This window comes from Hemiscyllium ocellatum, chromosome 5, assembly GCF_020745735.1.
Source record: "Hemiscyllium ocellatum isolate sHemOce1 chromosome 5, sHemOce1.pat.X.cur, whole genome shotgun sequence".
NCBI lineage: Eukaryota > Metazoa > Chordata > Chondrichthyes > Orectolobiformes > Hemiscylliidae > Hemiscyllium > Hemiscyllium ocellatum.
In genome coordinates, this window is record NC_083405.1 from 59,149,382 (window position 1) to 59,162,505 (window position 13,124).

Sequence of the window (13,124 nt, forward strand, 5' to 3'; positions counted from 1 at the left end):
ATCATTAGACCCCAAGTCCTGCAATTTGCAACCCATTCTACCAGTTCTTTTGCTTATGTCGTGTCTGTCTGGATGATGCTACCTTCCAAAACAGCACTGATGACATGGCTTGCTTCTTCCATGACCATGGCTTCCCCCACCCACTGTGGTTGACAGGGCCCTCAATCACATCTGCCCTAACAGCTGTGCTTCCACCCTTGCCCCTTCCCGTCACTCACAGTAGCATGATTGGGTTCCCTTTGTCCCCACTTTTCATCCCACCTCTGCATTCAAAGAATCATTCTCTGCCATTTCAGACAACTGTAGCAGAATACCACCACCAAATACATCTTCCCCACAATCCTGTTTACTGCATTTTGCAGGGACCATTTCACAACCATTGACACCCACTGCCACCCCACCTTCTCATGTAACTGCAGAAGGTGTAACACCTGTCCCTTCACCATGTCCGTGCTCACCCTCCAAGGGCCTAACCAGTTTTTCTAGGTGAAGCAGCATTTCACCTGTACCTCTTCCAATCTTGTGTATTGTATTCACTGCACCCAATGTGGCCCACTGTACACTGGGGAAACCAAACACTGACTGTACCACCATTTTGTGGAAGACCTGCAGTCTTTGAGCAAGTTTGACCTGACTTTCCTGTAGCTGGTCATTTTAACACAGCATCCTGCTCGCATGCCAATATGTCTGACCTTGGCATGCTGCAGTGTGGCAGTGAATCACAACGCAAACTGGAGGAATAACATCTTATCTTCAGACTAGGCACTTAAATTGAAGATGTTGAACTTAATATTAGTGAACCAGCTCCCATTTCTTCCCTTTTAACTTATTACATGTTGTTATCATGGCCTTTCTTCCCTTCCCCCATTCCAGTGGTAGTGTTTATCCTTTCCAGTCTGGCAGTTGGATACACCATTGTTCTGCCATTCTCTGATTCCGATCACTTAGTTTAAACTATCAACATCTTTTCTCCACAGCACCCTACAGCTACTTCCTCACACCTCCCGCACTCCCAAAATTAAAGTATAAATGCTGTCCCCTCCACACTTCATTTTAGCTCTGATAAGAGTCAGCTAGACTTGAAACGTTGGTTTGCTGTCTTTCCAAGAATGCTTAGATTCCCTACAATGTGGAAATAGGCCCTTCGGCCCAACCAGTCCACACCAACCCTCTGAAGAGTGACCCACCCGGACCCATTTCCCTCTGACTAATGCACCTAACATTACGGGCAATTTAGCATGACCAATTCACCTGACCTGTACATCTTTGGATTGTGGGAGGAAACCGGAGCACCCGGAGGAAACCCACTCAGACACCGGGAGAACGTGCAAACTCCACACAGACAGTTGTCCGAGGCCGGAATTGAACCTGGGACCCTGGTGCTGTGAGGCAGCAGTGCTGACCACTGAGCCACTGTGCCACCCAATGCTGTCTGCCCTGCTGTGATCTCCAGCATTTGTTGTTTTCAGTACAGATTCCAGCATCTTCTATAATTTGCTCCTAGCCATTTGTCTGTTCTGGTGTCTGTGGGATTTAGTCATGTGATTTATATCGTGTTTGTAATCCCCTTTTCAGTCCTGAGAATGTTGGATAATACCTCCCTGTCTTTGGAAGAATGAGTGACTTTTGCATATCTGACCTCTTTGTTTTGTTTTTTGTTGGAGCATATTTCCCTTGAAGAGCAGATTTACTAGCTGCAGCCTGCCCAGCATCTCAGAAAGCTTTCTTTTTGACGACAGCTTCTGTCATTCTTTGTCTTTATCTAAATGCTTGATAGACATTTCTTTATCTATTTCTATTTCTTCTCTCTCTCTATAAAGCACCTTGAATCATTTTCTGTTATTAAAAATGCTATGTAAATGTAGGTACTTTTACTGTTCTCATAAAGTCAATAACGTAAATTTGTTTCTGCTTTTGATTGCATTCCTGAAGCAAACTTCTTTAAGTAGGTCGTAATTGTTTTTAGATAAGTAATAATGACAAACCTATGTAGGTCTTTCCTTCAACTCATTAGAAATGTACTCACTGTAATGGATTTGCATGCATTTTTCAAAAGGAATTCTAAATAATTCATAGTTGGCGAAGCACACCCTCTATATGGGGACTGCAGCAATTCTGCTTCACCAAGGCAGAAAATGACATGGGACCTGACTAAGTAATGCTGCAGAACAGGAAGAGGGATTTCAACATAAAAGTGGAAAATGTTGAAAAATGTACATTTGCTGAAAAATGGAAGCTTCAACTTCCACAGTGGCCATAGTATGAATTAATATACCATTGTATTTTATCCTACATATTTTGTCCTATGTGTAGGTTAGAAAACTCAAGTTGGGAAAGACATTCTCGATAAGGAATTCATTGAATGTTTTTAGTATTGTTTCTTACACTAGCATGTTACATCATTAACCAGAAAGCAGGCAATGCTACATCTGGCCTCATAGAAAAGCGCTTCTATATAGCAGCAATCACAATGTGACTGAATTTAACATTTCAGAGAATCATCATAGAATCCCCACGGTGTGGAAGCAGGCTATTCAGCCCATTGAGTGCACACCAAACCTTCCACCCAGACCCACCTCCCTCTTAACCTAACCCTGTAACCCTGCATATACCATGGATAATCCACGGAGTCTGCACCTCCCTAGGCACTATGGGAAATTTAGATTAGATTACTTACAGTATGGTAACAGGCCCTTCGGCCCAACATGTCCACACCGACCCTCTGAAGAGCAACCCACCCATATGCATTCCCCTATATTTACCCCTTCACCTAACACTATAGTCAATTTAGTATGGCCAATTCACCTGACCTGCACGTTTTTGGACTGTGGGAGGGAACCAGAGCACGCAGAGGAAACCCACATAGACACTGGGAGAATGTGCAAACTCCACACAGACAGTTGCCTGAGGCGGGAATTGAGCCCGGGTCTCTGGCTCTGTAAGGCAGCAGTGCTAACCACTGTGCTGCCCATTTAGCATGGCCGATCCACCTGAGCAAGAACATCTTTCGACTGAGGGAGGAAACTGGAGCACATGAAGAAAACCCATACAGCCAAGGGGAGAATGTACAAACTCCACACAGACAGTTGCCGAAGGGTGAAACCGAACCCAGATCCCTGGTGCTGTGAGGCAGCAACGTGAACCATGAAGCTACCGTGCCATCCTATTTAAGGGATAGAAATGTAAGACCGAGACTATTAGGAATTTAAATGAGAACATGAAAACAGACCTAGTAAAAGTGAATTGGGAATTTATTTTAAGGGATAAATCAATAGAAATGCGGTGGCGACCATTGAAGGGGATATTCCAGATAGTTATATTCCATCAAATAAGAACAATTCCAAGGGAAGAATCTGTATGGTTAACTAAAAATGCAAAGATAGTATCAAAATCAACAAAACATGATGCATAGTTAGCTGGCAGATCAAAAGATTTGACTGATTATCAAAGAAAACAAAGAATTCATGAAAGACGAATAAAGAGAAACAAATTAGTGTATGAGAGAGTTAGCCAAAAATACAAAATCAAACAGGAAAACCTTCTTCAGACATTTAAAAAGAAAAAAAGCAGATGTTGGTCATACAGAAAATGATCTGGGGAATTAGTAATGCAGGATAAAGTGATGTTTTATGTTGGTCATCATGAGCAAGGATATAAATTTTCATGTACCGTGCTAAACCCATATTTGTGCTTGCATGGGAATTTAAAGTTGTATTCTACTTTCTTCTAGGTACGTGTAGGAGAAGTAGGTGGAAATACCTTGGGATTCTTTGGCTGCCAATTCAGTCCTGATGGATCAATGGTATTAGCTCATGCATTCCATGGAGCTCTTCACCTATGGTCTCGAAATAAATCTAAGACGGTAAATCAGTTACATTTGGAAATGTTGCAATTTGAAATATGTCTGTGCACAGAACTTTTCATATTAAAGCTTAATTGTTTTTCATGGTTCCATTGCCAAGTTGTACAATTGTGTTTGGGACTTTTGTGTCAGATTTCTAAAAAGATATTTGGATGGAATAATGAACATGATTGGTTTACCTGGGTTTGATTCAGTTATATTTCTTGTAAAATGCTGTCATAGTCATCACTCGTCAGCAAAAATTGGGATTTTCGATGTTCAAATGTAAGTTAACAACCAGGGTGTCGTATATTTTTTCTCTAGCATATGGTTTAATATTTTTACTGCTTCAATCATTTTCATAATTATAGTGAAATCTTTGCCTGAGGGCATTGGATCATTGAGCTGAGGCATTCTTTTTGATTATCAAACCGTATTACAGGTTTTTCCCAATAAACCTTGTTAAATAGGGGTAGGACAGTATTTGAGTATTGCCAAAAAAAAACAAACTTTGTGGGAAACTTTTAGATAGCTCATGTATTCATCAGGACATTAGCAAAAATACACACATTAGGAGAAAATAGCAGTCATGCTGTGCAGGAGAAGACTGCTGATTGGATGGCATTATCATGTCAATCCACCAGTTAATGATAACTGAAAGTTAACTCCCAAGCTTTGCTTAAAGTTCAAACCAGGCAGGTTAATTGCACCTGTTTTAACTCCACAAAATAGATGAAATTCATTCTGTGCTTCCTTACTCAGGACATTGCTCTAAAAAATCAGAGTCAACCTGCCTGAAGCAAATTAACTAGAATTTTTCTGCAATATAATGATAACTGCACTTAAAATACATGATTAGCTGTAAGTGTTGGGGTATCCTGTCATCATAAATGTTGCTTTGTGAATAAAAAAGATATTATTTTCCTTGCTGTTGTTCGATGTGGAGTACGAGAAGAACAGTTTCTCACTCTTCCATGCCAGTCATGTGCCTGTACTCTGATCTGTGAGCAGTCATCAAATACATCAGTGAAATATTCATTTCTTAAATCTAAGCCTGTTCCTGCTATTAGTATTAGCGACTGCTAATTTGTTGACAGTTTGTCCGTGGATTCATAGATGTGAAAAATAGTATTACGAGAACAATAAGATTTTACTAACTGAAGAAAGAAAAATTAAAGAACCTAAAAAGGGAAACGAATCAAGGCAAATCATGGCTCAGTGGTGGCGATGGCTGACAATTGAATTGAACAGGCCTGGTAACAGTTCATTAGGGATGTAACATGGCTGATGGTTATTGATTTCTTTGTCCCACCACCAACTATGGTAGCCACCTAAGCATCATGTTTCAGTCCTTCACCAGCCCCACATACCTCCACAGCAACAGGCTTACCTACCAAACCAAGCAATTGACCAATTAAAACTGTACAGCAGACAAAATAGATAGCTTATTTAAATAATAACCTGTTTATTTTCTATTTCCCTTTTTTGTTTTCCCTTTTAGACTAGAATTTTCATTAGTAATAATAATGAACAGTATATGCCATTTGCAGTTCAAGGGAAATCACTTCTGTAGTACTGCAACAAAATCAGAATTGAAGGGATATATATATATATATCCCTTCAATTCTGATTTTGTTGCAGTACTACAGAAGTGATTTCCCTTGAACTGCAAAAATATATATGTGGTTATATAGCATCAATGTGTGTCCTCCTGATCATGTTTATCAGACTGATGCCTTTCAATGTAATATGTTTTCAGGGAGAGTGGGAACCAGAAGTAATCCTTTCGGGACATTTTGGTTCTGTACAAGATTTGATCTGGGATCCTGAAGGAGAGTTTATCTTGAGTGTTGGCTCAGATCAAACAACGAGATTGTTTGCTCCTTGGAGAAGGGCAGGTCGTGAACAGGTAATCAGTGTGACATTGATTAGCATCACAGGTGAAAATTGTTGGAAAAGAGGTAATGTCCCTACCCCTGGATCAGAAGGCCTAGTTAGGTCCCACATGTTCCAGAGGAATGCAATAACATTTTTGAACAGGTTGTTTAAAAGTTACTTGGAAAGTCTCACTGCAAATAGGGCTTTGTTTTTACAATCCCTTTAAAGGATCTTTTACATCAAGCTCTCCTTTTTCAGGTAATGCTTGTTATTTATTTTGAGAGCCTGGAATGCTTCCTTGATTTTGTTTCGTAGAACACTACAGCACAGTACAGGCCCTTCAGCCCTTGATGTTGTGCTGACCTTATATCTTACTCTAAGATCAAACTAACCTACATACCCTTCATTGGACTATCTTCTAGGTTCCTATCCAAGAGTCGCTTAAATGTCCCTATCTGACTCTACTACTACCGCTGGCAGTGAATTGTACGCACCCGCCACTCTCTGTGTAAAGAACCCACCTCGGACATCTCCCCTAAACCTTACCCCAATCACCTTTAAATTATACTCTCTCGTGATAGCTGTTTCTGCTCTGGGAAAATGTCTCTGGCTTTTGACTCTGTCCAAGCCTCTCATCATCAAGCAACACGTGAAGTTATCTAAAAGATGCAATACAATCTTTTTGCATCTTACTTTAGAAGAAAATGGATCCATTCTTTGAGCAAATAAACATAAGTGGAATTGTAGTCTTAATTACATAGGTAATATAAAAATATTAAGCCTTGTCCTCGAACAGAAAATGAGCTGGAAAGTCACTTGTTTCTGTCTCTATTTTTGCTGGTGATAATACTGGACAAGTTAGATCCAGAATGAAACCTGGCTTGATATGTAATGGGGTAAAAAGTGAGGTCTGCAGATGCTGGAGATCAGAGCTGAAAATGTGTTGCTGGTTAAAGCACAGCAGGTTAGGCAGCATCCAAGGAACATGAAATTCGACGTTTCGGGCCAGAGCCCTTCATCAGGAAGGGCTCTGGCCCGAAACGTCGAATTTCCTTGATATGTAATGGACTGTATCTTGTCAGAAATCAGTTAAATGTAAGTTTTGTGGAGGGTTTCTCTCTGTGAAGCCTAGTAAATTTTTTCTATCATCCTGAATCCATTTCATTAACCAAGTCGTGTACCTCTATGGTATCTTGCCAGCCCTTTGAAATGAAGCCATGTGATCTGACAAAACTGGCATTGGAAACAGCATTAATACATTTGTGGGTGGACAATTGAGACATGCCACACAGGCTCCCAGTGGCTCCTGGAAAGCAGCCAGTTGCATAAAGGTTCAACACTGCTGTCTCCTTGACAGCTATTAATATAAGATAGGCCTCCACGCCTTCATGTCATAGGTCCTGCTCCAACAGTTGCCACAGTTCTGTGATACTATCCTGAGACATCCACAATCTGCGTCACTCTGTGCCTCACTCATCTGGAGGAAATGGCATTGAGGACAATAGACTGTGACCTCCCTGTACCACCTGCACCTTCTAAGATGCTCTTCAGCTGTGACCTCCTTAGGTGGAGGTTCAGCATTATTGGAAGTTGCTGATCCTCAACTTGCTGCCTCATTTGTTCTTCGTCCATTTCTCTGTGGCTCAACCGTGACCATAAAGCCAGCTGTGGTTGGACCCATCAGTCATGCTGGTAATGAACCATGAGGGGAACATATGAAACAGCACAATACCTCAGTAATATGAGCAGTCAGCAATTCCATCAATTATAAATGATGATCAGTACTCCTGTGTACAGTAGGACATGGAGGATTTTGACAAGGAGCACCATGAAGTGCATCTACATGGTAATTGGACATTGCACATTATTCTGTTGAAGGTCAGCCATGTTCAACAAAACAGTAGGACTTTGTAAATGTTGTATGAGTATTGAGACCTGGTCCTGTCATTCCTACATTACCTAAGAAAGGCATCATTGCATGTCAGAGGAGGTTGCATTATACTTGCAGTTCAAGATGATGGGAAATCAGTTCTGTGCTTCTGAGCAATGTAGGAGATCTTGAATTAGCTTTGTAGTTTTGGCCCATGGTTGCTTCCTTTAAGATCGCCTATGATTGAAGACAGACATCTTTGTGAAGTAGAAAGAATCTGTGATGACCATTGACATTGCCAAGTTTAACTTTCTCTGGCATTTGTGCCCCACATGGTTATTCACTGCATGACGTTATGATTGAAACTGAACTCGATCTGTACTCTGCAAGTGAATAATTGATGCTGTTGTCATGTGAAAAGCCTCCCATCCATCAGAAGTGAACCTCATGAGTTGGGATTGAAAACAAACACTGACTGTGCCGTTCCAGGTTTTTTTTTTGCATCAATTATACAGTTGTTTGCACTTGGAAGTTGATGGAGCATGGAAGTTTATGCAGTTTTCACTTGGAAATCAGGCAATCTAGCTACCCTAACTCTTCCCCAGGCCCCTTTCTGAGCCTCCAGGTTGCTTTTTTCCTTGAAGCTCTTAGGCAGCCTAACACTATTGATCCCCTCGTATCTTCCCAAACATATTGGTTAGGTGGTGGTTTATGACCAGTGTGGATGCAATTGGCCTTTTTTCTTTACTGTGGATCTTGATGACTGACTGTCTGTCTCTCATCTGGAATTACAACTGCACCTTTCACCCTTGGCCTCTGAATCTCATCCATACAGTTTAATTCTGCCCCCCCACCCCCACCCCCACCCCATTACATTAAGGCCATGTTGGTAGTGATCCGCAATAACCTCATCTACAGCAGAATCCCATGTCCTCTTGTGCGCCACTGTCTTTCCCTCCCCTTATTTGTTAATTTTCCTCCTTCACTATCCTTGGCAATCTGTGATGCAGTTGGGCCATCTCTAAACCCCAGCATTGAGTTCCCCCACTTCCATAACACAGTAGTGTCCCCTGGTAGCCTCCCTTGAATTTCATTCCTCTGACCTCTATAACTGACCATGGCTCACCACCACAGCTGATTTAGACAGACAGTCTCGACCGGTGCCTGGCCAGATTTCTGCATGCTGTCCAAGCAGTTCCCTAACTGACAAACTGCCACTATCTGCCACTGTGCTACCCCTATATCTGTCCCTGTCCACAAAGTGTCATTGTAGCATTTCAAGGAAAAATGCCAAGGCACTCCAAACTGTAGCATTGATGTGTATCGATCATAATATTCAAGGTATTGGGTTTAGTACTGGAAAATAGGACTCATACAGATAGCATTATACATTTAATAGTTATAGATTCATAGAGATGTACAGCACTGAAACAGAAACTTCGGTCCAACTTGTCCTTGCCGACCAGATACACTAACCTAATCTAGTGCGATTTGTCAGCACTTTGCCCAGATCACTCTAAACCCTTCCTATTCATATACCCATCCAGATGCCTTTTAAATGTTGTAATTGCACCACCCTCCACCACTTTTTCTCTGGCAGCTCATTCTATACATGCACCACCCTCTGTCTGATAAAGTAGCACCTTTTAAATATTTCCCGTCTCACCCTAAAGCTATGCCCTCCAGCTCTGGACTCCCCCACGTGAGGGAAAAGACTTTATCTGTTTACCCTATCCGAGCCCCTCATGATTATGTAAACCTCTATAAAGTCAACTCTCAACCTCTGATGCTCCAGGGAAAACAGCCCTGACCTATTCAACCTCTGCTTATAGCTCAGACCCTCCAACCGTAGCAACATCCTCGTAAGTCTTTTCTGAACTCTTTCAAGTTTTACAACATCCTTCTGATAGGAAGGAGAGCTGACTTAGTACAGACTCGACGCCACTTCTTTACAATATAATGCTCTTATTCTGTGAAGTAGATTGGAAATGTACAATGATGATGTAGTGAGGCTGGTACATGTTGAAGTTGAAATGTATAGCGTTTGAAAAACACAGCATGTCAGGCAGCATCTGAGGAGCAGAAGAGTTGACGTTACGGGCATGAGCCCTTCGCAGTGTGAAGAGGGCTGAGAGATAAACGGGAAGGTGGGGGTTGGGCTGGGGACGAAGGAGCTGGGAAGACCAGGGTTGGTGGGGTTGATTGTGATAGGTCGGTGGACAGGGTGGAGTGGATAGGTAGGAAGGAAGATGGACAGGTGGTATAAGTCAAACGGGCAGTGCCAACCTGGAGGGTTGGATCTGGGATGAGATGGGGTGTGGGAGATTTGGAAACTAGTGAATTTGACATTGATGCTGTGTGGTTAAAGAGTCCCAAAATGGAAGATGAGGTGTTCTTTCTCTAGTTGTTGGCTGGCTTGGATTTGGCGTTGGAGAAAGCTCAGGACTTGTATGTCCTTGGTGGAGTGGGAAGGTGCATTCCTAGGGTCAGAGATGTACAGCATGGAAGCAGACCCTTTGGTCCAACTTGTCCATGCCGACCAGATATCCCAACCCAATCAATTCCCACTTTCCAGCAAATGGCCCATATTCCTCAACACCCTTCGTATTCATATATCCATCCATGCGATATGTTTTAAATGTTGCATTTGTACTAGTCTCCACCACTTCCTCTGGCAGTTCATTCCATACACGCACTACCCTCTATGTAAAACGGTTGCCCTTAGGCCTCTTATAGTTTTTTTTTACCCATAACATCTGCCCTCCAGTTCTGGACGTCTCCACCCCAGGGCAAAGACCTTGTCTATTTAGCCTATCCATGACCCTTATGATTTTATAAACCTCTATAAGGTCACACCTCAGCCTCTGCCGCTCCATGGAAAGTAGCCCCAGTCTATTCAGCCTCTCCCTATAACTTAAACCCTCCCTCCAATCCTGGCAACGTACTTGTAAATCTTTTCTGAACCCTTTTAAGTTTCACAATATCCTTCTGACAGAAGGGAGACCAGAATTGCACACAATATTCCGACAGTGGCCTAATCAATGTCCTGTACAGTTGCAACATGATCTCCCAACTCCTGTACTCAATAGTCTGACCAATAAGGGAAAGCATACCAAAAGCCACTTTCACTATCCTATCTACCTGCGACTCCACTTGCATGGAACCGTGACCTTCACTCTAATGTCTACTTATTCAGCAACACTCCCTGAGACCTAGAAGTGGTTAGCTACAGGGCGGTGAGGTTGTTTAGTGCGGGTGTCCTAGAGATATTCCCTGAAATGCTCCATGAATTGGCATTCTGTTTCTCCAGTGCAGAGGAGACTACATTGAGCATAATGGACACAGTAGACGATGTGGGTAAATGTGTAGGAATTTCTCTGCTGAATGTGAAAAGAATCTTTGGAACCTCGGATGGAGGTGAGGGGGGAGGCATGGCTGCCAGTTTTACACCTCTTGCGGTGATAAAGGAAGGTGCGGGGTGTGGAGGGGGTGCTGATGGGGTATGTTGACGTAATGAGGGCAACACAAGGAGAATAGTCTCTGCTGAACACAGATAGGAGTGAGGCGGGAAATGTATCTCTGGTGGTGGGGTCTGATTGTAAGTGGTTGAAATGCCGGAGGATAATGCACTGTATCTGGATATTAATGGGGTGGAAGCGCATTATCCTCAATAATTTCTGCCACCTACAATCAGACCCCACCACCAGAGCTATATTTCCTTGCTCACCCCCGTTGGCAGAGACCATTCCCTCCGCAACCTCTTCGTTAAGTCCACTCTCCACACCTAGCCACCCTCCATACCTAGCACCTTTCCTTGCTGTCGCAAGAGGTGTAAAACTTGTGCCCACACCTCTCCCTTCACCTCTGTCTAATGCCCCAAAGAATCTTTTCACATCCAGCAGAGATTCTCCTGCACTTGCATCCACCCTATTTATTGTATCCATTACTCTCAATGTGGTCTCCTCTACATCAGCGAAACAGAACACCAACTCATGGAACATCTCTGGAACACCCACAATAAACAACCCCACTGCCCTATGGCTGACCACTTCAATTCACCAACTCCCAATCCACCATGGACATGCACGTTTTGGGCCTCCTCCACCGCCAAATCCAAACCACATGATGACTGGAGGAAGAATGCCTCACCTTCTGACTTCACTTGTTTCTAAATCTTCCTTCCCCCCACGTTATCCCAGATCCCACCCTCCAACTCTACTCTGCACTGCCCTTTAGACCTGTCCCACCTGTCCATCTTCTTCCCACCTCTCCGCTCCCCCAATGACCTATCACAATCACGCCCCACCTGCATCCACCTATCGTCTTCTCATCTACCACCCATCCCACCATCACCTCCACCCTCCTATCTCTCAGCCACCACCACCACCACCCCCCGCCTTCCCCCCCCAACCCCCCCGCACCGCCCCGCCCCGGCACAGCACATTCCTGATGAAGGGCTTATGCTCAAAACATTGACTCTCCTGCTCCTCACATGCTGCCTCACCTGTCCTTTTCCAGCCTCACATTTTTTAACTCTGGCTTTCCAGCATCTGCAGTCCTCACTTTCTCTTGGTCTGTGTTGAATCCCAGTGTTTGTGTTGGTGTGGGTAGCATGTGGTCCCTGCCATGTGTATGTTCAGAGATGCTGATGCTGGGTATCTAAAATGGAGGTCCAGAGAAATAAGCAGTGAGCTGGAATGACTAGGTGACTCTGACTTTCATGTCAGGAATTCAAATTTCTAACTGATGTATGGGGGAATAGAAACCTGTTATGTTAATGAGGTGAAATTAGGTAGTAATAAAAATGAGAATGAGCGATAATCCATGCAATTGGCCTCGTGCAATTTACTACCAAAAATCTCATCTGATTGTCCAACACTTGGTTGGAAATAAGACTTTTTGATCTCTATAACATTGCTGGACAACTCACCCACTTTTCCCATTTTTCTCACTGATCTCACATTGTTCAGGGGAAGTGAAGAAAATTCCACCTCATAGGTTTTTGTATTAATTGTGAAGGTCAGTAATTTAACAATTAAAGATTAAAATCCATTACATAAAAAACACATATGACTTAACTCAAACCAAGAGCTATTGGAACAATCTTATTACAATCATCAACTTTACCTCTCCAAGTGATGAGTCACCTTTATCACCACTCTAAAGTGTTTTGCTGAGCTGGCACAGCTGTAATCTGTTTCAGCAAAATTCTGTTCTTTCACCAGAAGCTTTTTTTTTTAAGTTAATGTTTCTTTTGAAAATCCTTAAACTCAGCAGTTATTTCAACTCCGTATTGCATAAACTCATGTCTTCAACAGCCTTGTAGGATGTCTACCTGTCTTATACACACACCCACAGCCTTCTGATCATTAATTTCTAAGTAACCCAAGACTTCTCACTCATCCTCGTGGCCTGGAGACTGCTAATAACCATATCTCTTATTATGGGCTTCTTTCCCTCCCTGCAGAACTGAAAAATAAAATCCATTTCCTTCACTTTAGAACTAAGTTCTCAAATAATAATATGTTATGAGTG

General features: G+C 42.7%; 1 protein-coding gene across 1 annotated transcript in view; it reads left to right on the plus strand.

Annotated features, from left to right (window-relative positions):
• The window catches only part of elp2 (elongator acetyltransferase complex subunit 2), a 150,535-nt gene that overhangs the window by 51,729 nt on the left and 85,682 nt on the right, over window positions 1-13,124 (plus strand). Inside the window, exons 11-12 of the mRNA XM_060825464.1 lie at window positions 3,731-3,862; window positions 5,601-5,750. Of these exons, the coding sequence (XP_060681447.1) occupies window positions 3,731-3,862; window positions 5,601-5,750 (282 nt within the window). The remainder of the gene's footprint in view (window positions 1-3,730; window positions 3,863-5,600; window positions 5,751-13,124) is intronic.